Source organism: Uranotaenia lowii, chromosome 2 (assembly GCF_029784155.1).
Source record: "Uranotaenia lowii strain MFRU-FL chromosome 2, ASM2978415v1, whole genome shotgun sequence".
Taxonomy (NCBI): domain Eukaryota; kingdom Metazoa; phylum Arthropoda; class Insecta; order Diptera; family Culicidae; genus Uranotaenia; species Uranotaenia lowii.
This window is the reverse complement of record NC_073692.1, coordinates 336945011-336971450: the sequence shown is the minus strand read 5'-3', so window position 1 is coordinate 336971450 and position 26440 is coordinate 336945011. Positions and strand designations below refer to the sequence as shown.

At 34.5% G+C, this 26440-nt stretch overlaps 2 protein-coding genes across 3 annotated transcripts in view; one reads left to right on the top strand and one right to left on the bottom strand.

Moving 5' to 3' along the window:
• The first annotated feature begins 3612 nt into the window (after nt 1-3612).
• Nucleotides 3613-11693, top strand: LOC129747650 (SET domain-containing protein SmydA-8-like). Its single transcript, XM_055741951.1, has 7 exons — nt 3613-3742; nt 3824-3955; nt 4015-4570; nt 4627-4778; nt 5769-5863; nt 10961-11283; nt 11345-11693. The coding sequence occupies exons 1-7, from the start codon at nt 3690-3692 to the stop codon at nt 11600-11602; spliced, it is 1569 nt and encodes a 522-aa protein (XP_055597926.1). The 5' UTR covers nt 3613-3689; the 3' UTR covers nt 11603-11693.
• Nucleotides 11694-11831: 138 nt separating this feature from the next.
• LOC129744360 (uncharacterized) overlaps nt 11832-26440 on the bottom strand; it is a 386715-nt gene continuing 372106 nt past the window's right edge. For both annotated transcript variants that reach the window (XM_055736844.1, XM_055736845.1), the window contains exons 8-9: nt 22266-22464; nt 11832-17239 (exon numbers count right to left, since the gene is read on the bottom strand). In XM_055736844.1, coding sequence (XP_055592819.1) covers nt 16463-17239; nt 22266-22464 — 976 coding nt within the window. In that variant the 3' untranslated portion in view covers nt 11832-16462. The remainder of the gene's footprint in view (nt 17240-22265; nt 22465-26440) is intronic.

Below are 26440 nucleotides of genomic sequence, written 5' to 3'. Positions count from 1 at the left end.
CAACATTTTTCATCAACAAAATGAATATTCAAAAACTACCTTTTTATATAAAACGAGACAAAAGCATGGATCATCGAAAATCTGGACGCACTTTTTGTTATACAATAGCGCTCCTAGTTGTTGGATCTGGAATTTTTTGACATTACTTTGTTCGGAAATGTTTCCTCTATCAGTGCTGAAAATTTCATAACAATTCGTTTTGTTCCAATAAAGATACACGTAATGGAAGCCGCGAGGCGAAAATTAATTTTGAAAACCCGACGTGGTCTGGTTCAAAAATCGTGAAATCTGATTTTGGGCGGCTTCCTGGCCAAAAATTTTACAAAGCTACTGGCCTTTTGTCCTAGACTGGTGTGCTCTTGGAAAAAGTCTCTATTTCTTAAATATCAAAAAATTTCCTCAGAATACAACAAAAACTACACCAAAACTATACATTCACTAAGGGAAGACGTTGCTCTCTGGCATAAATCAACCTGTTGCTTCTAAACTAAGGATGCTAGATTGCCCGGATATTTGATAAAAAATTTGGGAGCAGTTGGGTCCGGCCCGGTTGCCCGGATGTTATTGATGAATGCCCGGATTTTTTTCACATTTTGCAAATTAAAAAAAAAATAATAAATGGTGTTGTATATTGTCTTTAGCCAAGGAAAGCGAAAATTTTTGGGCAGATTTGGCAAAAATAATCATGAAAGGTTTTTTCGAGGCCTAAAATACGATTTAAAATCTGATTAAAAATTTTGATATAAAAATTATTTTTTTCATTCTTTTTATTTTGATTTTTGTTGAGTAATTTTTGGGTTTTGACAAAATTTGCCCGGATATTGCCTGGATATTTGGTCGTTAATTTAGAAATGAAATGCCCGGATTTTGCCAGGTTTTTATAGAAAATTGCCCGGTTTGTCCAGCCCGGATACGTGCTGAAAAAAATCTGGAAACCTTATTATAAATGCTTTGATTTCATCAGGAAGGGTGTTTGTTAGCGAGTCGTCGGAAAAATAGATATTTCAAGATTTTGAAATTAAATTTTTACTTACATTTAAAATTTTCAAAAACAAACCAATTTTTCCCAATTTGAAACTCAACATATAGGTTTTTAAACGTAGAAAAAAGTTTTGAGTTATATTAATTTTTGACTTAGTTATTGATGGATTGGTGGAAAAATCCCATGTTAATCAAAGTTACCCCGGTGAACAATGTGAACCCGTATTACGGTAGTGGAAATTTATAGTTGACAAGGATGTTCAAACTTTTATTATGGACTAGCAGATCCGGTAAACTTTGCTTACCATGTTGAACTTGTCGTCCATTTTCCATTTTTCTTTGCTGATCAACTATGAAAAAGCAAAAAATGTTGAGTTGTCAATCGTCTCGCTTTTGTGAAAAACAGATTTTTTTTACATTTTTCTCCTTTCCGTTTACTCAGAATGTGCCACTTTTTTCTTTCGAAGTTAAAACCAAGAATTTTAATTGAATTCTAAAGGTCTTAACTTCATTTATCAAAAATTTAACTTCAATCAGTCTTACATGCATCCTTACATGAATACTTTTTTTTATTTTATTCAGATTTTGCACCTCACCCAGAATTCAGACGTTGCTCCAATCATGAGTTCACATTATTTCAATGCCATTGGCATAAGATGTTAACGCCAGCGGCAGTGATTCGATTTCAGACAACCGGCATCAATTCCCAGCGAAAGCTTGTTAAAGAATATTATTCAGATAATTCCACCTTCAAGGAAGATCATTATTGGAGTAGAGTCTGATTTGATGGGTACTCTGGTTAAGCTGTCGTATTGGCAAGATGAAGGTAAACGGTGAGTTCGATTCTCACTACCCGACGGTTTTTTCATATTTTATAATAGGATGAAAATCACATTAATTTTTTTTTTGTTTCGATTATAGTCGTTTTACCATCTTTATGGCATTCGCGACTTTATATCAACGTTGCAGTTGGCGGATCGTTATTGAAAAACTATCCGGTACAACTGTGTTCGATGTTTACTCTTGGGCTCGAACTCGCGGACATCGGCTCAGGAGACAACAGACTTGCCAACTGAGCTATATCACAAGCCCATCACATTAAATGATTTTCTTGTTTTGTTCGAATGTAATGGTCATGCATCCCAGCAAACATGAAATCGTATCAGAAATGATAACTTAAGTCGTTAAGTTAAAACTATTTGGTGAAATTAGGCTCAGGGATGGACAAATTTATTTGAAGGAACGGCTTTCCGCTGACTTTGTGCTATTTTGTGTAAACTACGCAACATGCGTATATTTAGTTCCATTTGATGAAATATAATTTTGTTTACTGCAAAATATGTATTAGAGTGGCAATGGATATTTGGAGAAAAAATCATAATCGAACTTGTAAATCGACTATATAAACTTTGTAGATTGGCCTAAAAAACTGATCTGTGAAAAATTGCAGATCAATCGGACTTGATTTAGGGGTTCCCTATAAAGCGCTCAATGTTTCGGATCTGTTTGTTAAATTTGAAATGATTTTGCTCTCTCGTGGGCTTTAAGTGAGAAAATCAACGTTATGTTCTTTTAAGGGAAGAATGAAACTCCGTGTTAAACTCCCATAACAAAAAAATGTTATGTTATCTCTGTTTTTTCAACTTTCATACGATCATTTTATGATGAATATGGAACGTATATCAAATCAAAGCAAAGAATATAGCTACAAAAATGTTTGCTGGATTATCAATAAGTTTCTGTTTTTGTCTTAATTTTCTCAAAATAAATGCAAATTTACATTTGACGTCTAAAACTGTATGGGCTGACTATAGAGCTCGAAATGTTCTTCCATCTGATTTACCGCCATTTTTGATGTATTATTTGTACTCTCTGATAAAGTTTTGTTGCTGTTTTGGAAACTATTTTTTTTATAGAAGCCTAAAACATCTGGCTTTCTTTGCTGTGATTTAAAAAACAAGTAAATTTCCAGGACAGTAGGATTTTTGCGATTACTTGCAGGTTTCAAAAATATGGGAGCCATAATGTGCCCTATTTTTTTTTAGAAATCATTGAGTTGCAGGTCCAGTACACATGATTTTATTATCATTTTGATTTACTTTTTAATTTTATTTTAACATTTGATGTCTATCTAGATCTAAATTGTCTCGAAAGAAATTTATATTAAAAATAGCTTTATTATTAAGTACTACATTATTTATTATGACTTAGTGTAAAGAACAGTTCCGTAAAATTTGTATGTTAGTTATTTGAATAAAATGGCGTATCAATGTATTCGTATTCGGAACTACTATTTTGATTTTTCCAAATTCTGAAAATATTTTGAATTCAGTATCAAAAATGAAATGCTAAATAATATGTAATTCTTGAACCCGATTTCATTTTTTTTTCTCACTGAATTAATTTTAATGCTTAATACATGTTATTTTATAAGCTCTTTCGACAAGTTGTGCCAGACTCAAGCATCATTCTAACATTCAAACATGCTAGTGGCTCCAGCTAGTCGTTCTGCGCAGCTGCAAGCGTCTTCCCCGGCAGCCAAAACATGCGCCAACATCCCAAACAAATACTTTGCGCAGTAAACAAGCTTGGCGCATGTCAACGGTCGATCGAAATTTTCACCTTTTTGGCCCATATTTTGACAGAACTTCTTTGCGTAATGTTTAGAAGAGAGTTTTGAGTGAAATTTTTCGATTTTAAAATCAACAATGGCTGGTTTTGAGGAGAATTTCCAGATACTGGACTCGGAACAGTTCGGAAGGTAACTTGGTGGTTAGGTTGTTTTTTTTTTTTAATTTAAGATTTTCTAATCATGTGATACTTGTTATTTGATACGCACCAGATTTGTTGTAGCCAAAAAGGATTTAGCCCGTGGCGAACAGATTTTGTTGGAGGAACCATATGTTACTGGACCCTATTGGGATGCGGACGTTAGTTGTTTGAACTGTTACAGGGATTCTTGTTCGCTGTGCACGTGAGTGATACAAATTTTTAACATTGAAATCAACATATAAACAGTATTTATTCTAACAGGAAATGTGGAATAGCCCCCCTATGCTACGATTGTTCCGGTCATGATGAGTCCGAATGCCACTTCTATCTGTATTCCCAGCTGGACAAGAAGTTCATCTACAACAACTTCAACGTGATCCTGCCAATTCGTTGTCTGTTGCTGTATCGCACAAAAAAAGAACTTTTTTACGAAATGATTTCCTTGGAAGCACATCTGGAAGAAAGGCGTGGGACGGAGATTTGGAAATTTCATGAGCAATTCGTAGTGAAACCCCTTCTGGAGAGTGGCATTTTCAAAGAATTTGAAGATCTGGAGGTCACTGCTGAGATGATTCAGCGAATTTGCGGAATTCTCGATGTTAATATGCTGGAGATGAGAGGAAACATGGATGCTCGTGGGGGCTTCCCTGGAAACAGTCTGGCTAGAGGCCTTTATCCGAAAACGGTTCTGATGTCACACAGTTGTATGCCTAATACATTGATTTCCGTCGATGGAAACTCCAATGTTAGAGTTTTTACAACGGTTCCGGTTAAGATGGGAGAAGTCTTACAAAACAGTTACACCAGAAGTTTGTTTGTAAGTTTTTAAGCATAGTTGTAAAATACAACTTACTTAATTTCTCACCTTTTTAGGGGACCTTCGAACGGCAAACACAACTTCGGGAGGGAAAGTACTTCACCTGCAGCTGTCGACGTTGTCGGGATCCGACGGAATTCGGGACCCATCTGAATTCTATCCGTTGCACCAACTGTGAATATGGACTCTGTTCTTTCTACCCGGATGAGTATGGCACCCTTTTTAAGGCTCTTTACAATTCTCTTGAAAATGAACGTGAAACTATTTTATTTTGACAATAACGTGTGTAACACAATGTTGCCAAAAAAATTCTGTGTTTTTGACAAAAAAAAATCTCGAATTCTGTAATTTGAGCATAAAATTCCGTGACGGTTTCCTGTGACGCTATCTCTATGAAGTCCATTGGAAAATCATGTGAAAAATTAACAAATTGGAAACAACTTACAGCTTTAACACATTCGTCGCCATTCGTCACCTTTGTTCGGGTAACGGGTGTATTTCCTGGGGGCCCCATCACATCAAAAACGGATGACACTTTCTTATATACTCAAGTAAGCTGCTCAGATTAGCCACACTTTAAAAAACTTGGAGTTCTCCCTCTTTACTTTCTCGCTCCGAGAATTTCTTTGGATCCGGCTAGTAAAACTTCCTAAATGTGCATGGCGCCGAACGTGTTAATAGAAAAAAAATCAAATTACATTAGCTTATTTTCATATTTTCATGAATTAGAGTGAAAAATAAAAAGTCGAAATTTTGCTCAAAATTCTGTGATAATACAGATTTTTCTGTGACTTCGGAAACCTTAGTGTGACATCGTTGAATCCCAGACTTGTTCTGTTAAACTTTCTAAAACTGTTTCAGGGATTCTTGTTCGCTGTGCACGTGAGTGATTCAAAATTTTACCATTGAAATCAACATATAACCTGCATTTATTCTAACAGGAAACGTGGAATAGCCCCCCTATGCTACGATATTCCGATTCTCCCGGTTTTCATCGCAAAATTTTCATCATGGCGCGGGAATCGGTATAAAAACAGTTCTAGGAAGTTTTAAGCAACAAAATCTAGTTTAGTCGCATTGATGACTTATTGACGAAATAAGATTTTCTACGTTCATTTTCACGAGAAGTGTAAATGGGCCCTTGCATTGAGTTATTAAGAATAAAAATCAGATTCAATGGAACTTTGAACTCTTTCAGTCCAAGATGGGAATGCAACTGGTGTCATAATCTACTTCAAAGGGAGTATGTCAATGAGATTATGTGTGCAGCTCGCGGAGAAATATTGGCTTGTCGTAAGTAAAATGATTTTTTGAACAACTTTTTTAACTATAGAAGAAGCCATTCGAGATTCGTTTCTTCGAGTTGAAATTATATCAAATGTGCCATGAATAAGTTTTTGGAGCAAAGAGTGGTACCAGCGAAGTTCCCTCCATTTAAAGAAAGGAGAGCTTCCTAATTAAGAATTCATTAATTATGACTAAATATTGTAAAATCAAATCAATTGTTAAGAAGTTCTTATTAAAATTCAATGAAATGAACACGTTTGCATATTCAAATAATTTATGGTATGTCAAGGTTTTTGAGAGACGGTGGATCTTTCCGAATATTTTATTTTGGTAGAGTAGCTCACATTTTTCCTTCAGACTAAAATAGAACTTATGAGAACTGTGTTCGAAAAAAATACAACACTTTGTTTTGTGAATAACTTTTGAATGCATGAATGAATATTGATCAAATTTTTCAGTGATATAATGTTCACATGTGCAAATTTTTGTGACGTTCTGTCAAAAGTGACTTTTGAGATAGCTTCCAATGAAGAAGTTCATCGACTTCAATTTTTGGGCGCCGTGTGCGTCATCTATAATCCGTACTATCTACCACCGTTTTTCCAAATAAAGGCTTCTTTTCATTACTTTTTTGTTTTCTGAAGCTTGACTTTCAAAAATACTCAAAACTATTAATTTGATCGATGTTATGACAATTTTAGCAGATTGTCCTCCTTCGACACAAATACAACATATTTAACTTTTAATCACTCCAGCTCTAATTCCGGGTAATTGCACCATTCCAGATCTAACCAAAACATAGTATAAACTTTGTAGGATCTATGAAAACGTTATTTTGGAAAAAAGGTTGCATTTTGAGGAGACTTTATTTGTATATTTAGCCATACATTGCGCCAATAGTTATGTAATGACTACTTTGCAGCTTCAACAGATCGTCAGCCACCTCAAATGCTTGAAATCAAATTTTTATTAATTTTTTCTCTTTGTTCCTCTCCGGAACATCAAGGCGAGACTTGTCAATGAAAAGTTTCTGGCTGGAAACCTACCAGGTGCCCGCATAAGAATTCGTTTTGCTGTCCTTAAGTACGTCCGGACGTACGTAATTTTTCAAAATATCTCCCCGCTAGCAATTCCTTTATTTTGCGCACGATTTGACCACCGTATTTTGATTATTTCTGCTTTTTTCCTTGCAGAAACGAAGTCTGACGTGTCAGCTAGATGAACTAGTATCTAGTTATTTGTCACTTCCTCAATCTAAATTTTTTGATTCGTGCTTGATAAAACTTCTAATATTTCCTGTCTTCATGGAATCAATCATCTTCACTTCATGAATAGTGAAAATTAGAAAGAATAAGCACACTTTTAGATCCTCTTGGACTCCTCAAACGATTTATCATATGAATTTTAGTTGAATAGTTGATTTCCAGCTGTTTTGACTCTCCAACTGGAACTTTCCTGAATTTTTCGTGATCCTGCCACAAAAAAAATATCCAATGAACTTCTGTTTTGGACGCAGAAGCATGCAGAAGTTATTAACAAAATAAAGTGTTGCATTTTATTTTCGAATACACTCCTTAATTTGGGAGTTATTCATCAATATACATTTTATTTCGAATCCCAAAAAACTTTAGCTTGCATTATCTCTACTCATAATTATAATTCCTCATCACATTTCAAATTTTCACTTCATTTGGTAAATATTTTGGAAATTTCTCTACAAAAACCTGTTAGTAAAGATATCAACGTTAAGCGGATTTGTACCCACGATCATTTATCTTTCCGATTCGAATCCTGCACAATGAAACCTGTAAGCTGTTTGGCATAGGGTGTCCCATTATGTCTAATCACGATTTTGATACAATCTTGGTCATTTCGTATGACGTTAAAACAGCTGATTTCTACTGGGTGTTGTTGTTTAACACGTTCGTCGCCACGCTCAATTTGGTAGTTTTACCCGCCAAGCCCAAAGAAATTCTCGGAGCGAGAAAATAAAGAAGGAGAGCTCCAGCTTTGCAACGTGTGGCTTAACTAAGTGGCTAACTTGAGTAAGAGAGCGTCACACGTTTTTGATGTGACGGCCCCCCCCCCCCCCCCCCCCAGGAAATACACCCGTCACTCGAAAATGGGTCCCATGGCGACGAACGTGTTAACTTTAAACTATGTGTATCTTGAGCTCCAATTTTCATCATTTTCGTGAAAATGAGACGCATTTTCCCGAAAAAACGCAAAAATATCGTTCACAAATGTACTCTTCCCAACATTTCGCTTAGTCGCTTAGTTGGCAAAAATGGAAGAAGTAAGCATTGGAGCGGTCTGAAATTCGATTCGGTAGTATGGAGAGGGAAACAGCTTCGTGAACAAAAAAAAATCTGAGAGGGAACCGGGTCCGGTGGACAAAATTTTGGACTGGAAGGTCATGCGTGCGTACGCAAGTAAAGTCTGTTTCACATAGAATCTAGTCGGATAAAATAGATCATTTCTCCGCAAAGAAATAACGTACAACAAAAGTAAAAATGTCATTTTGTAGGGTTTTTATTGCACTTTAGGGAAAAAAATACATAAAAATCATTCGTCAGCTTTTCGGATGAATTTTCGAACTTTTTTTTGTGATACCATCCATCATTTTCTGCACAGTACTGCTAGTAACCTCATTCGTTATCTTGTTTCACCACTTTTCTATTTGAGCGGGTTTTTTCATGGTTCTGCCACATTTCTTCAGTTTGCCCTTAACTATTGCCCAATATTTATCGATTGGACGAAAATTCGGACAGCTTGGTGGATTGCTACTTTTTTCAACAAAATCGATCTTGTTCTCCTTATACCACTTAACGACATCCCGGCTGTAGTGGCAGCGTGCCAGGTCCGGCCAGAATTTCACCGGACCTTTGTGGGACCGAATGAATGGCAAAACCCTCTTCTGGAGACATTCTTTTTTGTAAACATTTCCATTCATTGTGTCCCCAGTGATGAAAATCCTAGTCTTCTCCCCACAACTACAGATCCCTTGCCAAATCATCAACTTACGAGCAAATTTATCTACGAAAACAAACTTGAATCTACCCGCAACATTCCCTTTACGCTTCGCAAGGTAAAATTTGTTACCGGGTATTTCTCCAAAATCCATTTTGACGTAAGTTTCGTCGTCCATCAAAATGCATCCATTGTACTTGGTCAACACTTTCTCGTACAACTTCCTTGCCCTGGTTTTGGCAACCAAGTTTTTGTTTCAGCGTCCTGTTGGGGTGTTTGCTTGCATGATACGACCGCAAACCTTTTCGCAAACAAATTCGTCGAGCTGTACTGTGGTTCGTCTTGAACTTTTTCGCCAAATCACGCAAGAAGATTCCAGGATTATTGTGAACTGATCGAATTACCTTTGCTCGCAACTTCCGCACTTTTACGCCTGGTTTGTTTTGTTCGATCCACTGTAAGGGTCTCCCGGTAACGTTGCAGCACCGAATTTACAGTCGATTTTGGATATTTCAGGAATTTCGCGATCTTTACCCTTGACCACGTCGGTTCCTCTACATGAGTGTGCAGTTTTTTGTCTCGCCTTTCGCGTTCCATCGTCGATAACTTTTGACTGACTGCTTCAATCTTGATGAAATTTTCACCACTAAGTAAACAAACCATCCGGATCAAAACACTGTCAATAGATTCGCGATGTGACAACTAGGGGCGCTGCAGTAAATGAAAAGATGCGACCAGATTCTATGTGAAACAGACTTTAAGAGAATAGAACCGTTGCCTGCTATCCATGATCCGCAAACATGATCACCGATTACTGTTTTGGCCGGATTTGGCATCAGATCAGTCTTGAAAAACACGTTGGGTTGGTAAAAATCCAACAAAGGCTACATCGTACCGAATAAGATGGATCCGCCAAATTGTCATCAAACGAGACTTATTAAAATTTTGTGAGCCCTTACCAAATCGTATTTGAAAAAACATGTGAAGCCCGCAGATTCTATCGAAAACTTCGCAAAATACTTGAAAAAAGTGGCCAAAATCATCGCAAATCAGTATGTGCTGAAGCTAATGTCAAGTCTTCGATAAAAAATTCGGTCACTGGCCGACGATTGACTGGAATCTTATTTGTTTATTTTTGTCTCTTTTATTTTAAGAGACATGGCTGGTTCGTATCTGAATTTGTTTATTGATTCACTGTAAATGAAGACTACTGAGAATATGAAAGTGAAAAAAAACGTAACTTGCTCCGAGATTGTGTGAATACTGCTAATACACCCTATATCTAAAAACGCTCTATAAAAACTCACATTGAGCGTTCATTTTTTAACAAAACTTACTGAGAAAACTTTTTGAAAATGGACAAATTAACTGCGACAGTTTGCAAGTGTAACAAAATAAAATCCTTTTACACCACAAAAACCTACTTGGTCGATTTCTGGATTCGAATTAGTTTCAAATCGCAAGCTAACACAAATCTTCAGCCTGCTATGATTCAGGAAGCAGGCCATAACCAGACGAAGGCCATATTTAAAAGATGAATCGAATCTTATACATAGGTCAAATTATTTTTGGAGATGTGGCAAAACACGTTTCATTCAATGAATTTTAAAAAAAAAGAGCAAATAGATCTTTTTGTTTTATCTCGTGTGAGTTATGTTGAAAAGGTCTAAACCCCACGCCTAAGTTTTCGAAGTATAAATTATTTCTTCAATACCTAATCTCAATCATGAGATTTGTTATTGAAAACTTAAAAAAAAATGTTCTGAAAACTCGCACTTGAGTTTGATCTTGCTCAATAAATCAACCATTTTGATATTTTTGTTATCGTTGAATTCCTTAACAAAATTTTCTGTTTTTTTTTTTTTTGGTTTATTTGTGAAACAATTTTCTGTTGAGCTTCACCTTAGTTGAGCGCAATACTGTTCTGCTTCAAATTTTACATGACTTCAGTTTTGTTTGCGTTTATCTTTTCGGAAATGATTTAGGTTTAAATTTTCAACTGTTGTTTTTTGTCATTGTCATCACATTTGGTAAATGGTGGCTCCAGAGACTACAAAATCTTTCAATATCTTTATGCGTTTCCGGTTGACTTTAATAAGTTGAATTTATGAAGTTTTCCTTACCGATTTACAGCACAGGAAGTTCGCGACCTGGAGAAGGTCATCCAGAAGCATTCGAAGACGTTGAACCCACGGCACAGTTTGATCTTGGAGGCCAAGCAGGCCCTATTCGGAGAGCTGCGTCAGATTTGTCTGGGCACTGATCCGGAGAACGTTTCCAAGTCGGTTCTGAAGCGAAAGTTCGAACTGTGCGAGGAAATGGTTGCCATCTTGAGGGTGCTGGAACCGGGAATTTCCCGGTTGGCCGGCATTGCCATGTACGAGTTTCACGTGGCGCTGGTGGAACTTTCCCGCCGTAATTACGATACAACTGAAATCAGGTCCTTCGAGCTGTTGGTAAGAATGATCACAAGAATATGTTTAATTTTAAGTGTTAAAATATGAAAATATTTTTAAGGAAAATCTTATGCGAGCGGAGATCGAGCTGAAGCAAGCCATCAATATGTTGTTGTTCGAGCATCCGACTACTCCGGAGGGACAACTTTCGAAGAGAGCGATGCGGGAGCTCAAGGAGTTGCGGGAAGAAATTTCCTACGTTCGGGCCATGATCGAAGATGAAAATCTCGATCGGCAAAATCAGAGCCACAACCGTAGCAAACTGAGCAATACAACGGCCAGTTTGAACTATAGAAAGAAATTTAGTAAGAGGCGTTAAGTAAATTTGTTTTTTCCGTATTGCCACTTAACTTTGTATCAATCTTTTTCTACTGTCGACACTACACCAAAATGCTTTTTTCAACATTGACTTTCTATGAATGTTACAATAAAACATGTGTTTACGATCGTACTACTTACTTTTTCAATCGTACGAAAATGTCACAATGTAAATAAAACCACATATGGACAAAATTTCTCAACTTTTCTACCAAAATCCAAACAAGGAAGCTTGCTCATGGCGTGAATAACCACATTCCGTTTTTTATTCGATTTCTTTAGAATTCATGTCTCCACGTTTGCTTTTGTGTTCGTAATCTTTCATGAGTTCATAATTGAAACATCTGGTGATGGGGCGTCGAAAATGGAGTAACGATTTGGTTATCAGCTTGAATTGATATCATTTGAAAAAAAAAAAGTTCGAAATTCACAAATTGTTTAAAAATGTTTACTGATGTACATGAGAGAATGTACATGAGAGAATTCTACGTGACTTGTCCAGAATTCCCCAGAACGATGACAGGAAATATTTTATTCGAAAGTTCCATAACTTTCGCTAAAATTTAATAGGTAATAGGCTGTTCTCTTTAGTTTTAAATCCTAAATTTAATTGTTGTTTTGAAGAACTTGAGAATTTTGTTTTAAGTTTTTATTTTAGGGAATTTCTAAATGTGGTAAAAAATCTTTTCACTTGCAAGTGCTTGTAGTTTCTTGATCATTCTTCATGTTTATACTAAAAGTAAAAAATGAACTGATCTAGTGCCAAAACCCTGACAATTTCCAACAGTACCAAAATCAATACTTCAGTTACGAATACCCATCACGACACAAATGCGTTTACCTGTTGTTCTGGGCTACGCTAGTGGTTGTTTTTCACTGATAAAAAGTTTGTTTTTCTCGAATTCTTTCTCTTTCTTGTGCAGCCAGAAAATGTTGAAGAAAAGTAGGTAGGTGTTCCTAAGAAAGCTGTTATAGGACTTGTGGTTCATTATCCCTTTTTGTTCTAATTTCCATCTCTAATTCTTTACACATTCCATTCATCGTCTATAATCAATACAACCGAAAGTCGGGTATTTAAAATCGGTATTCATTCCCTTTCCAGAACCTATTGACTCGAACCATTTTTAAAATCTTCGCCATTTTTTTTTCTTCATGTACCTAGTTGTAGTCTAGCTAATTAAATTCAATCAATTTCCCGACATAAGTTGGGAAGGTAACATGTTTTAGTCCTCAGTTTCATCGGTGGAACCGGAAGAAATTCTTCCCGTGGGTGGCGACAGCACATTCCGGAAATGGACAAACTCACGACATGGTTGGCTAGGTTGGCTCGAGTGTAAAACGGTCCGGTTTTTTTTTCTTTGTGTAACACTTTACAGGAATTAACCACATGCTTTGTTCGTTTTCTTTTGCTTTCTTTCTTCTGTCTGCAGCAGCAATATGAAATTGACCGAAAAATTAGAACCGAGTTTTTTTTGTAAAAATGAAACGAACAAACGATTGACTTCTTTAGAGGAGGGGCAACAACGACGTCTAAAACACGCTAATGTCATACAATTTAGCGTTGGGTTTTTGTGATTCATATAGGATTCTTGTTTTTTTTTATTTCATTATTTCCATTATCACATTACTACCTATTTATAATCTTGTTTTGTTTTTTTTTTTTGTTTTCTCTTTTGTTCGGTATTCATTAAATTGTTTGCTGGTGTAGTTTTTTCTCCACTTTATCGTTTGATTTTTTTTTAATCTTCGCAAATAGTAATGCATGGTTTTTGTTATGTTTGCTTCCATAGTCAGAGATAACGAGAAATGTGTTATTTGTTTTTCCTACAAACAGTTATCATCAACTTTACCAGTTGCTTAGAAAAAGAGTTAGAATCTAAAATTTTGTATTGATTTTGTTTTTCGTTCTTCTACTCCCCCACTCTTCAAAATGTGTGGCGATGTCAATCATTTCGATTCGCCTTCATGCTGCTGAATCAATCAGTGTTTTGCGATAGTGTATTTTTTGATTTTCTTTTCCCTGCATCCGAGTTTGGATTTTCGCAGCAGCGCGTTTGTTTGTTTAAATTTGATTTTCTCCTAATATATGCCTCATTTTAAGTCGTCTTTTCTCGTTCTCGAATTAGTTAAAATCAACCTAGAGCCTTAGCCTAAATCTGCATTTATAATAGGGTATGTGTGTGTGGGGGTGTTGTGTAATTTCTTTTCTGTTGTTTTATTTTCAGATTTTCTTTTCTCTCTGTTCAGTTTTGTTCCACATATGGTCATTTATTAAATATGTTCTACTTAGTACAATTGTATTTCATATTTTGCATACGAAAATATCACTACCACAATGAGATGAGAGCTAACCGGATCTGGATCGGGTGGCTGGCCAGCGATCAAGTTTTTGGAACCCAAATGCTAACCAGCTGCGATCACGAGACATCGTCGTTTCTCCACACAGTAAATTGGCTTACAAAACTAGCATCTACTACAAAAATAATAATTAGATATTTTGTTTATTAATTAGTTTCTTGCTGTAGTTTGTGTTTGTTTCATTTCTTTCTTTTTTATTCTTGTTGTTGTATATATATTGTATATAAGAGAAAAGTCTACGGTTTATCATTGTATTCCTTTTGTTTTTTTTGCTATATTCTTTCTTTAAATTTTTCGGATTATTTTTGTTCTGCTGTTTCTAATTTTTGTTGTTGATTTGTATTTATAGGATTTTCACAGATTCGACGCTGGTGCGTCTGCCTAATGGGAAAACATAGAGAAAACTTGAACTTTGAGGGGCAAATGCTGACTTTAACTGGTGAAAAAAAAATGGAACTTAGAACCATGAAAAAACATCAGATTAAGAACTCAGGTTCAAAATTCAAACACAGAATTTAGCATGCAGAATAAGATGTAGAATTCAGGTTCTAAATTCTGATTTTGATTTTAGATTCAGATTTGGATTCCGAATTATCAGCTCATTAGGAATTAGATTTCGGAAATTAGATTTAGATTTAGAACTTTGTGTTGGTACCCAGACTCAAAACTCAAATTCAAATTTCAGATTTGTTTCCAATTACGAATTAAGATTCCGTTTTCACATTCAGAAATAAGATTTTACTGTAAATCTACTTCCCAAGTTAAAATTAAATCTTAGAATTTTTGAAGAATAAAGTAAGAACTCGAGTTGAGAGTTATTTTGAAAATTCAGATACGATTTTAGAATTAAAAATTTGGACAACTCTTATAAAGTGTTTACCCCTCTCAGTTGCGATTTTCGATAAGCCTGTGATTCATTCTCCCCGTTAAGTGGAATTAAAAATTTGATCGCATTGATGTTTGCTTTGTTTCTTTGACTTTTTAGATCAGTTTATTTACAGCGCTAATTGGATTTGTGTGGTAATAATTTTGCCTTCTTTCTGTCTCTCGCTAATCCTAGGTTTAATTTAAATTTAGAACCCAAACAACCGAACGCCTATGCTATAGATTCTACGCCGAAACGATTATAGAAACAACAAATTTAATCCAAAAGTATTTGTGTTTTGCCGAAAGCATAACCTAACCGCTACCAAATGATTTTTTTTAAATTTTGATTATAATTTTAGGTTGAATATTTTTTGTTCTCGTTTACAAATGTCCGTGGTTGATAAAAATCCAATTAACACTAAAACAATTAAAATGTAACTTCCCAATCGTTATTTTTTCTCCGGATAAGGGTTTTTTTCAGAGAAGGTGGTAGGAAAAACTTTCGATTGATATGATAAACAGAAACTTTTGTATCTCTCTTGCTACTTTTTTGTTGTTGTTGTGGTTTAAATTCTACAAATACAAACAATGCATGTGTTTTAATATGTATGTTTGTTTGTGGGTGTATATGTGGCTAAACAAAAAAAAAACTAACTGGCTAGAACCCCTGCTTTGATATCATCCAACACCGTTTTGCGTTATTTCTGTATCATTTTTTTTAACTTGTATGAATTATTGTTTTTTTTTTAACTGCTATTGGTTTTGCGATAAGCATGGTATGGTGTTTGTTCGTGTTTCTATGTAGTTTTCAAGCTTAATTTGGTATTTTGGTAGGATTTTTTTTGTCTGTTTGTTTGTTGCTACGATTGGTTTAGTAGGATTGTGTGGTGTGATGGTGCTGATTCTCCACTTTTTTTACTATTGTATTATTACATCTATGGTTGTGGTATGATTTGTTTGTCAGCTTGGCTGATTCCGATAAATTGAATATTGATGACACAAATATTACACGACATATGCTGGTCTATTTTTATGCATTGCTGCTCTGGATGTGACATAAAGCAAAGTTGGAAAAATCTCTTATATCGATCTTTTGTAGCCTTTGAATTTTAAATTTATACAAATTTTAACAAAGATTGTGTGAGTGTAAGTTTTCATTCGTTTCAGGTGTGGTTGACATCATTGAGTGCTTCTTTCCTGCTGGTTTGGTTACTTATTGGATTGCGAAACAGAAAAATACCTACATTATTTTCAATGAATTTGGTAATATTGTGTAGTGTAATGCATCTGTTTCTCTCTCGAACAACATAGCTATTGATACTTTACTTGTAATTTCGATTTAATTTAGTTTAGGTTTTCCAAAAGCCAAACGCCAAAATATTCATCAAATAAATTAGAAAATATAGTACGTTAATGATTGGAAGAAAAGAAAAATACAGCCAATAAATGCTTGTATTAAAAAGTAAATATTTCGACAAAGAGGAAAAAAAGGGTAGAAACACAATTAACTAAGTAATGTCATACTCTGAAATTCATTTATATCTCAGGAATTTTCGTTCTTTTGCTAATAAAATCGTTTACTCCTAATCGCTACACAGTTACGCTTTTCAGCAGAAAGTTCAGATTAGCTGTGGATTTATTTTTCCAACTGTTTGCTTCTGGTAGCTTTGGTATTAGTGTTGGACACACTAGTACCATTATTGTGATTAATTTGTGATCTAGCTTTATTTTGTACTCTTCGTAGTTTCTTATGATTACTGCTATCACTACTGCTGCTACCGTTAGTCTGATTGGTAGCAGCATCACTTGGGGAGGGCGGGTTCGAAAGGGAAGAAGAAGAAGCGTACGGTGGAAATAAACATCCGGCATCGGCAGCCGGAGAGCTTCCTCCGGCACCACCGTCAACCGATGACGGTGATGGATCTGAGCCCCCCGTAGACCCGTAGGAGGTGGACGGACCTGCCGTCCCTGCCGACGAATACGAAGCCACCAGTGATGCCAGCTGGGCCGATACAAAAGGTGGGCTCAGGGGGGAAGTTGATCGCGTGGGAGATCCACTCACGTCATCACCATTTCCGGCTTCGACACAATCAAACTTCCGCTTTTGTCCGGAACGGGGAGATCCAATCGTGGCAGCCGGTTGTCCCACAACCGGAATCGGAGATAGGGGTTGGGCGTCCAGCTCCAGGGCAATGGCATTTTGAACTTCGGCCGCCTCCAACTCCTCCAGGTTTGCGGGTTCCTCGGGGATAACAGCCAGACCGACCTCTTCCGGTCGAACGCCCTGGTTGACCAGAGCTTGGAGATCTTCCGGGGGCATCGCCACGATGGCTTGGCCACAGGCGCTGCAATTCGGGGTGGCCGGACTCTTGGAGCGCCAGTACTGTAGCTCGGTTTTGCATTTGTTCAGTTCCTGTGGGTGGTTAAATTAATATCAGTGAATATTTAGTACGATTACGACAAGTTGAAGGATTGGTACAAAGTGATTTGAAATTTTGAATCTTTTTAAGAACACTTCACACAAGTTAGAAGACATTTTCCCTGAACTTCTCGCGTAATGAACAATGTTGTTAAGAATGTTAAGAAAAATAAGAGTTTTTTAATAAAGAACCAAAAATTCTTTGTCCGAGATGGTCCCAGAAGGTAGGATAATCGATTGACTAACGCCTACAAATTTATGTAGATAGACCAGCTGCCTCAGGCCCAAAGCGAAATCGTATCTATCACGTGTCTGTTTGAGACAACTAGTGGTAACGAGAAATTGTGTCTATCTTCTCGGTATATACCTGATGAGTTCACAGAGAAAGTTCGCCAAATGTCGCTAAACAAAGTTTTATTCAGTTGATGCAGGCATTGGAACGCCCTCCAGATTTTGCATTGCTCTGGCTATGATCGTAGTTCCATTACTCAAGTAACACAGATTAAGCCAACTAGGCTTTGAAAATTTTATTATGGTTTTATTATAGCATTTTATTTGCAGCTAGTTTTATAAATGTTTTATACTGGCCAAGATGGCGGCTTCCACTTTTGTTTTCAAACTTTTATATTGATGATAATCGCTTGAAATCCCCATAATATGGGTTTAAGTTGAAAGGGCTAAACTAGAAGAAGTCGAATCTCACTATCTGCCGCCATTTTTAAATCCAAGCTGGTGGCCTCCGCTGCACTTAAAAATACAGTAAATCACTGAAAAGGTTAGAATTTTATTTTTTTTAAACTGCGACCCAGAGATGGGTATTGACTCAAACATTCAGTCAGCGAAACTTTTTTTGTAAAGAAATGAATCCAACTGTGTAAGTTGAAATTTTCAGGGACTAGATAAGATGAAAATTGATGATGAAAAACATGCGAAAATGTATTAACATTCGACTAAAGGAGAAAACCCGGCATATGAAAAGTATACTGGTTGAGTGTCGGATAGAATGCCCCAAATTTGTATTGAAAATTTCAAGCTTGTGAAATGTTATGCGCTGATGCGAAATTCAACATAAATTTTCATCTTATCTAGTCCTTGAAAATTTCAACTTACACAGTTGAATTCATTAGGTGGCGTCAGATAGCGAAATTTAACTTCTACTCTTTTATCCCTCTCACCCGATACCCATATTGTGAGGGTTTCATGTGATTTTTTGTCCCTATAGACTCAAAAACTACTGAATCGATCAACGTGAAATTTTGTACATAAGAGTTTTTGGGGTCGGAGATGGTTTCTAAAAAACTTTAAATCGCTCCGACTTAAAGGAAAGGGGGTGATGAATCTCATACATATTGGTCACTCTAAAATGAAAATCGCCTAAAGATATACAATGCGGTATACCGTTTTATATGAAACCATAATGTTGCCAGTTTTCGTATTGTTCATTATTGTTACCCTTTGTATTGTACCCATTTTTTTGTTGTTGAGTGCCTATTGTTGCCAGTTTTCTAGCCCTTTCCCGTTAAACTTGTGAATATAAATTAAAAACTTATCATACAACTGGCGACACTTAAGCTATACAAAACAAGCAAACGCTTTACGGAGTTGTACACAATGTAGTGTGACGTTCGATTCAGGGTGACCATTGATGTTGAGATTCAACATACAAAACTTATAAAAATATGACACAATCTGAACAATTTTCGGAAACGATCAACGTGAAATTTGGTGTGTAGCCGGTTTCGAAACCCTAAATTGTTTCTATAATACTTTCGAATCTCTCAAAATCTCAAAAGAGGGAAATGTTCAAAAATTTGACACATTTCGAACAATTTTCAGAAACGACTGAATCGATCAACGTGAAATTTTGCATGTAGCCGTTTTCAAGACCGAGAGTGGTTTCTACAATACTTTAAAATCCCATTAAATCCATGAAGAGGGGGCTCCCATGCAAAATTTTTACAAATATGACACAATCTGAACAATTTACAGAAAGTACTGAACCGATCAACGTGAAATTTAGTGTGTAGCCGTTTTCAAAACCAAAAAATAGTTTCTATTATACTTTCGAATCTCTTCAAATCTAAAAAGAGGGAGCTGCCATAAAAAATATACGAAAATTTGACAAATTTCTAACAATTTTCAGAAAATACTGAACTGATCAACGTGAAATTTTGCATGTGGCTGTTTTCAAGATTGGGAGTGGTTTCTATAACACTTAGAAATCCATTTGAATCAAAAAGGGGGGCTGCCATTCAAAATTAATAAAAATATGACAGAATTCGAGCAATTTTCAGAAAGTACTGAGCCGATCAACGTGAAATATGATGTGTAGCCGTTTTCAAGATCGAGAATGCTTTTGACGATACTTTCAAACCCCTCCGAATCTAAAAAGGGAGGGCTCCCATTCAAAATAAATAAAAATTTGACAAAATTTCAACAATCCTCTAAGGAATGTTAAAAAAAGATACACTTAAGCGTTTTAATTTAGTGTTATGATTTATTCAATTGATAAATAAGTTTTCACAAAATAAGATATATTGTTTTGATAGACACTTCCAATTAGAATGAATGAAAACTCTCATATTTCATAAATGGAACATTCATACTTTTATCATAACCAATGTTTTAGTGTTTTCATAAAGTTTGGCACATTTTATTATTATGTACAAATTTTCCTGTATCTTAATTCTTCTCACGCTTCATAAAGTATATTAGATTGTATTGAAGATCCCTCCTTTTTTCTAAACAGTGGCTCCTTCAACCTTCAAATTACGTTGCGACTCAAGACAATCTAGAAGCTCAGATACCATAAAAATAGTTCGCTAGTAATCAATAACAACTCTTTTTATTTTATTTAGGACCGTTTAGATCACCGCTGGTTTTATCTTTGGAGGTTTTCGTTGATGTTTTTCGGTGATGATTAGATGAAAAGATTTGCTTATTTTTCAACGATCCGGTTTACTGTTTATTTCAACCATCTCCAGAAACTATTTTAAAATATATAATATATCACCTCATTTTATATTATAAAATAGTTTCTGAAGATGGTTGGAATAAATAGGAAACCGAATCGTTAAAAATAAAGCAAATTTCGTCATCTAAACATCACCGAAAAACATCAACGAGACCCTCCAAAGATAAATAGCAACTCTTAAATGAGGAACTCATCCTACGCGTGTAATTGGTTGCCTTGCGAGAGAAACGTCAAATTTTAGCTATTTATATGGCTCTCATAAAACCATTATAAAACTATCATCGGCCATTTATCTAACCATAATAAAGCTATTAAGCACTAACGCCATGTTGGTTGCAAAATTAAAGGACACACAATGACGCCATGTTTACGAATTCACAATGTCAAGTATTTGAAAATAATTTTTCAATCCTATTTTCAATCAATTCCATCATGTTTGCGATGTCATTATATCATGTTTTACAATATTTATTAAAAAAATTTTTTTTTGCGAAATATTTTTAATTTTATTTTTTTCCATTAAAATAAATATTTCATTGACATTTTCTAATTCTACAGATTTGATGAGGCGCATTTATTTTAAGATACTTTTGCATACAAATTTTATCTAAAATTTTGACTGGCAGTTGAAAAAATGTTCATAATATGGTTAAAACTTTGTTTTTTTTTTGTTATTAATTTGACCAGGTCATGTCTCAATAATGCAGAACTCACGGAATCAAAAACATAAAAAATTGCTATCATGTTCTATAAAAGCTTTGGTGATTAAAATTTTAAATTATAATTTTATTGGAACTTTGTTTATCGCCGCGCTTTAAAAAAAAAAACGATTTTACCAGTTGTCTAGACGTTTCGAGCTCCTATGGCTTTCGCTCCTCTTCAGTGGACACTAAAATTATATTTTAAACAATGAATTTTTATCTAATTTACAATATTTAAAATCTTACAAAGTACTGGCCCTCGTCTATACTAATTGGATTCGGGTCAAATTAGTATAGACGGAGGTCAGTAGTTTGTAAGATTTTAAATATTGTAAATTAGATAAAAATTCATTATTGAAAATATAATTTTAGTGTCCACTGAAGAGGAGCGAAAGCCATAAGAGCTCGAAACGTCTAGACAACTGGTAAAAACGTTTTTTTTTTTTTTCTAAAATCCGCCGAAAAACGTCGATGAATTAAATCACATTATAATTTTATTGAAGATTTAAAAAAAAGTCATGATGATGTTTCTAGTACAGGGCCAAATAGCTTTATTAGAGTTCTGATGATGTACAGAATGCGCTTTAGCTTTTTATGAAGATGAATGACAACAAAGTTGTGCTGACCATAATAAAGCTAAAATTGTAACTTGGGTAGAGTACCTGACAAAACTTGCATAATAACCCGATATAAATGACCCTAGAACCTTAGTGGTACATCGGAATAAGGCACACCTTTTCATGAAGTTGGTATTAATGTGATGAGGTGAGATTTGAGGGCTGTCGCCCTAAATTAAGATATCAAATTTTCCTAAAAAGGGAATAAAAGAAATTCTAGGAAAAAGCCCGATTGTTAAATGCCCCGAAAGTCATGAACAGACAATCTGAAAATGCAAAAATGTGCCAAATCACGTCAACTTTTCAATCCTCTTTTCAAAATTTATCTGGTATGACTTAAACAATTTTGACGGTTCATTTATTGAAAAGTACGGTTTTTCACCACTCATTTACATTTTTTATGGTCATGATCTTAAAAAAAAATTAAAAAAATATATCCTTATGTGCAACGTATAGCTTCTAATTTAGACTTTCTTGGGCATTAAATGAACTTTTTTTTGAGCATTCCGTAGCTGATCTTTTTTTCCGAAGCTTGTTTTTTAATCAAATTTAAATAACGGAAAACTGAAGTGTTGTAGTTGTAGATTGTCTGAGAATCATTTTTGAGTTAAGATTTCTTAGTTAAGACTGCTTAACTTTAAAATTAAAAAAAAAACATTATGATATAAAACGCTGCTCAACTCCCCGGAATTGAGATAAATTCTTAGCTCACATAATTCCGTACATACCTGTAGCAGGGTGGAAAACTTCCGCGAAATTTCCTCGTTCTTTTTGTCGTTCTCGTCGAGCCGATTGGCGTACTCCAGCGTTTGCTTTTGCTGTTCCGCCAGCAGCTTCTGCTGTTCGGCAATTTGTTTCGCCTGCTCGGTGGCCTTCCGCTTGCAGGTACGCAGCTCGCTCCGCAGTACCGATAATTGATTGTTGTATCTGTGCGTTGTTCCCGGGAGCGTACACATTTACACGCACACACACACATTTACATTTGGCATCGTTGGGCAGGATGTTCCCCGGATCGGGAGTTTTCGGGATTCGGACCAATGGTGACATTCGAGGATCGCCGGAGACGGAAAGAGTGGAAAACAAGCAAAATTGGTAAGCTTCATTATCGTATCGATTTGTTTGATTTCTTTTACCAATGTAACAGGATGTTTCGTATGTTTGATAATTATTTAATTTCCATACTCTTCTTCCAATTTCAAATATATTTTTAATTTTTGGAGGATAAAAGAGAAAACTTCAAGAAAATAAAAGCATTTGATTATCTGAGAAAAGTTTAATAAACAAAAAATGTCAATTCAATACAACTTTAAAGAACGCAAGAATAATGAACGCTTAATTTTTGGGACAAAGTCTCTGGAGCCGCCCAAAACAAGTTTCAGAACCTTCGAAATGAGTTTGAAAAATTACTAAAAAATATTGTTGTGTAATTTGTTGCCTTTTCCGAATCTGATTTAATCGGATCCTGGATTTGAGCTTGGAAGCCGGTTTTAAATTCAGAAATTTTTCTGCAGACAATTTTTGACTTAATAACATTTAAAATATTTATGCTCATTTAATCGATTAAAGACCACAGATAATTTCAACATATAGGAAAAAAAACGATTATGGTTTTTTTTTCTACATCAAATTCTATTTAGAGCAGAAGCAAAAATTAAATGTCTAAATTTTATCGTGAAAGCCAAAATTTTGCCAAAAATTTTTGAATTTCTTGAGTAGTAATCCATATATTTTGGCAGTCCTCGATTTGGTAAAATCAAAATGAATTTAGCACCCAGCAGAGCCGTTAGAAGAACTGCCTCATGGGTGGGGTTTTGGCGTTTTTTTTTCAATTATATTTTTGCTCAAAAAAAATAATTAAAAATAATATTTCTCAATACTTTTTTTCTTATTTGGTATAGTTTTATGTATAACATAAAAACTTTCGAAAATTCATCCAAAACTCTCAATACAAAGATTTGTATACGGAATCCTTTTGTAAAAAAATAGGTAACTTACTTTCATCGATGGTTGAAATCTTTGAACTTGTCTCTAAAATCTAATCTTTAACTTATTATATGTTCGAATAAATAAAGGAAAATTTTATTTGATTCGAACATATGTAGATTTGAGGCTGAATTTGAATCCAAAAAACAGGCTTCAAATTCAAAAATAATAAGGTTTTTAAACATTTAAATTTTTTAAATAGTCAAACACTAATTCTCCAGTTTAGTCATAGATGGCAGCACTGTCTTGCAATTAAACCGAATTGATGCCCATTTTCAAAAATCCGGAATTAATTAAGGTGTGCTGGATGATTTTGGTCAAGAAATAAATACTTCGTACCGTGTGAACGCCTTGGAAATTCTAAGATCACTAAATCTAAAAATTAAAATTACATCAAGGTCACTAAAAGTGAATTTCTTGGACCGATAATCAGAATAATGTTGTACTTTCCGATGGAGCTTGATGGACCAGACGGCTAGCAATGATTTGCAATTGAATCGGAAGTTGAGATGAGCAGGAATTTTGGTCTTTGTAAATTCTTGTGCTGGTGATTTTTTACAAATCCGGAAAAGCTATCTGCAGCTTGAACTCCAACAAAACTGTGGTGGAAAATTACGACAAAATGATAAACATGGGCCTTAATAAACCTGGAAAATCAATATTGAGACCTAATTTAGTTTTAACTGCAAGATAGTGCTGCCATCTACTACTTGAAACTGGAAAAAGTATGGTTTACTGAAAAGAAGTTTTTGAATTCCAATCTGTTTTTTTTCTGATTCAAAATAAACTCAAAATGCTTGTTTCATCATTTCACGTCATGGTAATGAAGAAAGTAAATAGTTTGGTAAAGATACAGCTCAAATATTTAATTCCTTAGTTCTAGAAAAGCTTCGCACCCTTTTTTCACATTTTTGGTCCTCAACGCCAATTGCTTCGTCCAAAAAAAAAAAGTAAACTTATGCTTGATTTGTCCGTTGAACAATTCAAAACTAATTGTAGAAGAAAATTTTGATGATTTCCAATCATTCATATTTTAACAAGCAAAACACATAGTGATACTATTCTTGTTTCGGTCACTGTAGAATAAGTTTTTATAAGAAAGCCTTCAATAACTTTTTAAAAAGTTATTGAAGGCTTAGCCTAGCTAAGCTAAGCTAAGCCTTCAATAACTTTTTAAAAACTTTTTCTATGCTCAAATCAAATCAGCTAAATCTATCGAACTCTGAAGCAAATTCAATTTAAACCATTAATGAAAATGAATCAAATCTTCAAGGTAAAATTAATTGATTGAAATTTTGAAGTTCAAACCTGATTCTTTCTCTCTTTTTTTGAAATATACATATTTGATCATAAGGATTTTAACACCAGGATGCCATTCATCCCTCTGATTCTCTCGCAATCTTGATCCAAATTCAGTGTTTTAGTTTGAAATTTTGCTCTTGATAAAACTGCTATAATAGCTGACATGACAAATAAAGGATAAAAGAAATGAATTCTCCACAATTTAAATGGGACTATGTTTTTTCATCTGCAAATATTTTTACAAATTCCATTATCAAAATCCTGTGGAAGTTTTTTTTCTAAAATAAAAATAGATGACTTTGATTGCAAATTTGAAATTTTTAAATTGAAATAACAATAAAAAATTATAAGTCAGCGATCACTTGTAATTTTAATTCTTAAACGAAATAGTTATCTTGATCATTTAAACTCATATAATTGAGACATTTGAATTTTGAATATTAATTCTGTATTTGAACTCTGACTCTGAACTCAAATTTTGAGTTTTGGATCTGTTTCTGAGTTTTAATACGATTTCTGAAAGCACAAAAAACATTTCTGAATTTAGATTCCAGATCAGAATTGTAATATAAACCAAGTATTGAAATTTAATTTAGATTCCTCAATCTTGTATTTTAATTTCGATGTTTTGTGTTTAAATCTGAATCCATTATTTCATTTGTTCTTATTTTCAATACGACATGTGAATCTGAATTAAAATATGAATTTCGAATAATGTATTTTGAGTTTTCAATTTTGGATCGCAATTTTGAAGTTTTTTTGTGTGTTTATTAAGAATTAAGTTTAAGAACTAATAATCTGAATATGAAACAAAAATTCAGGAAGACTATTTTTTTTAATTTTAAAAACAATTATCTTAATGCATATGAGTTTAAAAAAAATCATTGATAAAGTTTTGAATGATGTGCAAAACAAAATTTGAATAACGATTTCAAAACACCTATTTAATCATAATTTTCCAATTATGATACAAACCGAAAATCAAGAATCCTGAACAAGATACAGATACGAAATATAAAAACAGGAATACAATTTTGATTTTGATAATATGAAACCAGAAACACTGGAATGAGTTTAATCTAATTTAAAATTTAATATTCAGACAGAAATGAATTTGTATCAACAAGCAAGACAATTTTGAACATCTATAACAGAATTCTAAACCTGGTATTACTTTTCGAGGTTTTGGCATCAATTCTGAATCGAGATTGTTAATCTTGAATAATATTGATCAATCATCAAAGTTTGATATAGAATTAAAAATTTTGAGCCCTGTTATATCAGTTAGAAAATCCTTGGCATCACAAAACAAGTTGTTTTCTTTAAATACTCTAAGGAATCGAATCTAGACCAGGTGTCGGCAACCGTATGAATCAAAAGGTCCAAGAAAATCTAGTTCCCAAAATTTCAATATTTGAAATAGCCACAGTTTCATCTATTTTAAGTTCATAATGCCTAATTATTTATCATATTTATTACTATATTTGGTGATTTTTCCTGTTTTTTAGAATTTCATTTACATACTTTTATGTTCGAAGGAAAAATAATAATTTTCGTAAAAGATATGAAAAAAGCACAAACACAGCAACTTGAAAGCGTTTTTTCTCGTAATAAGCTT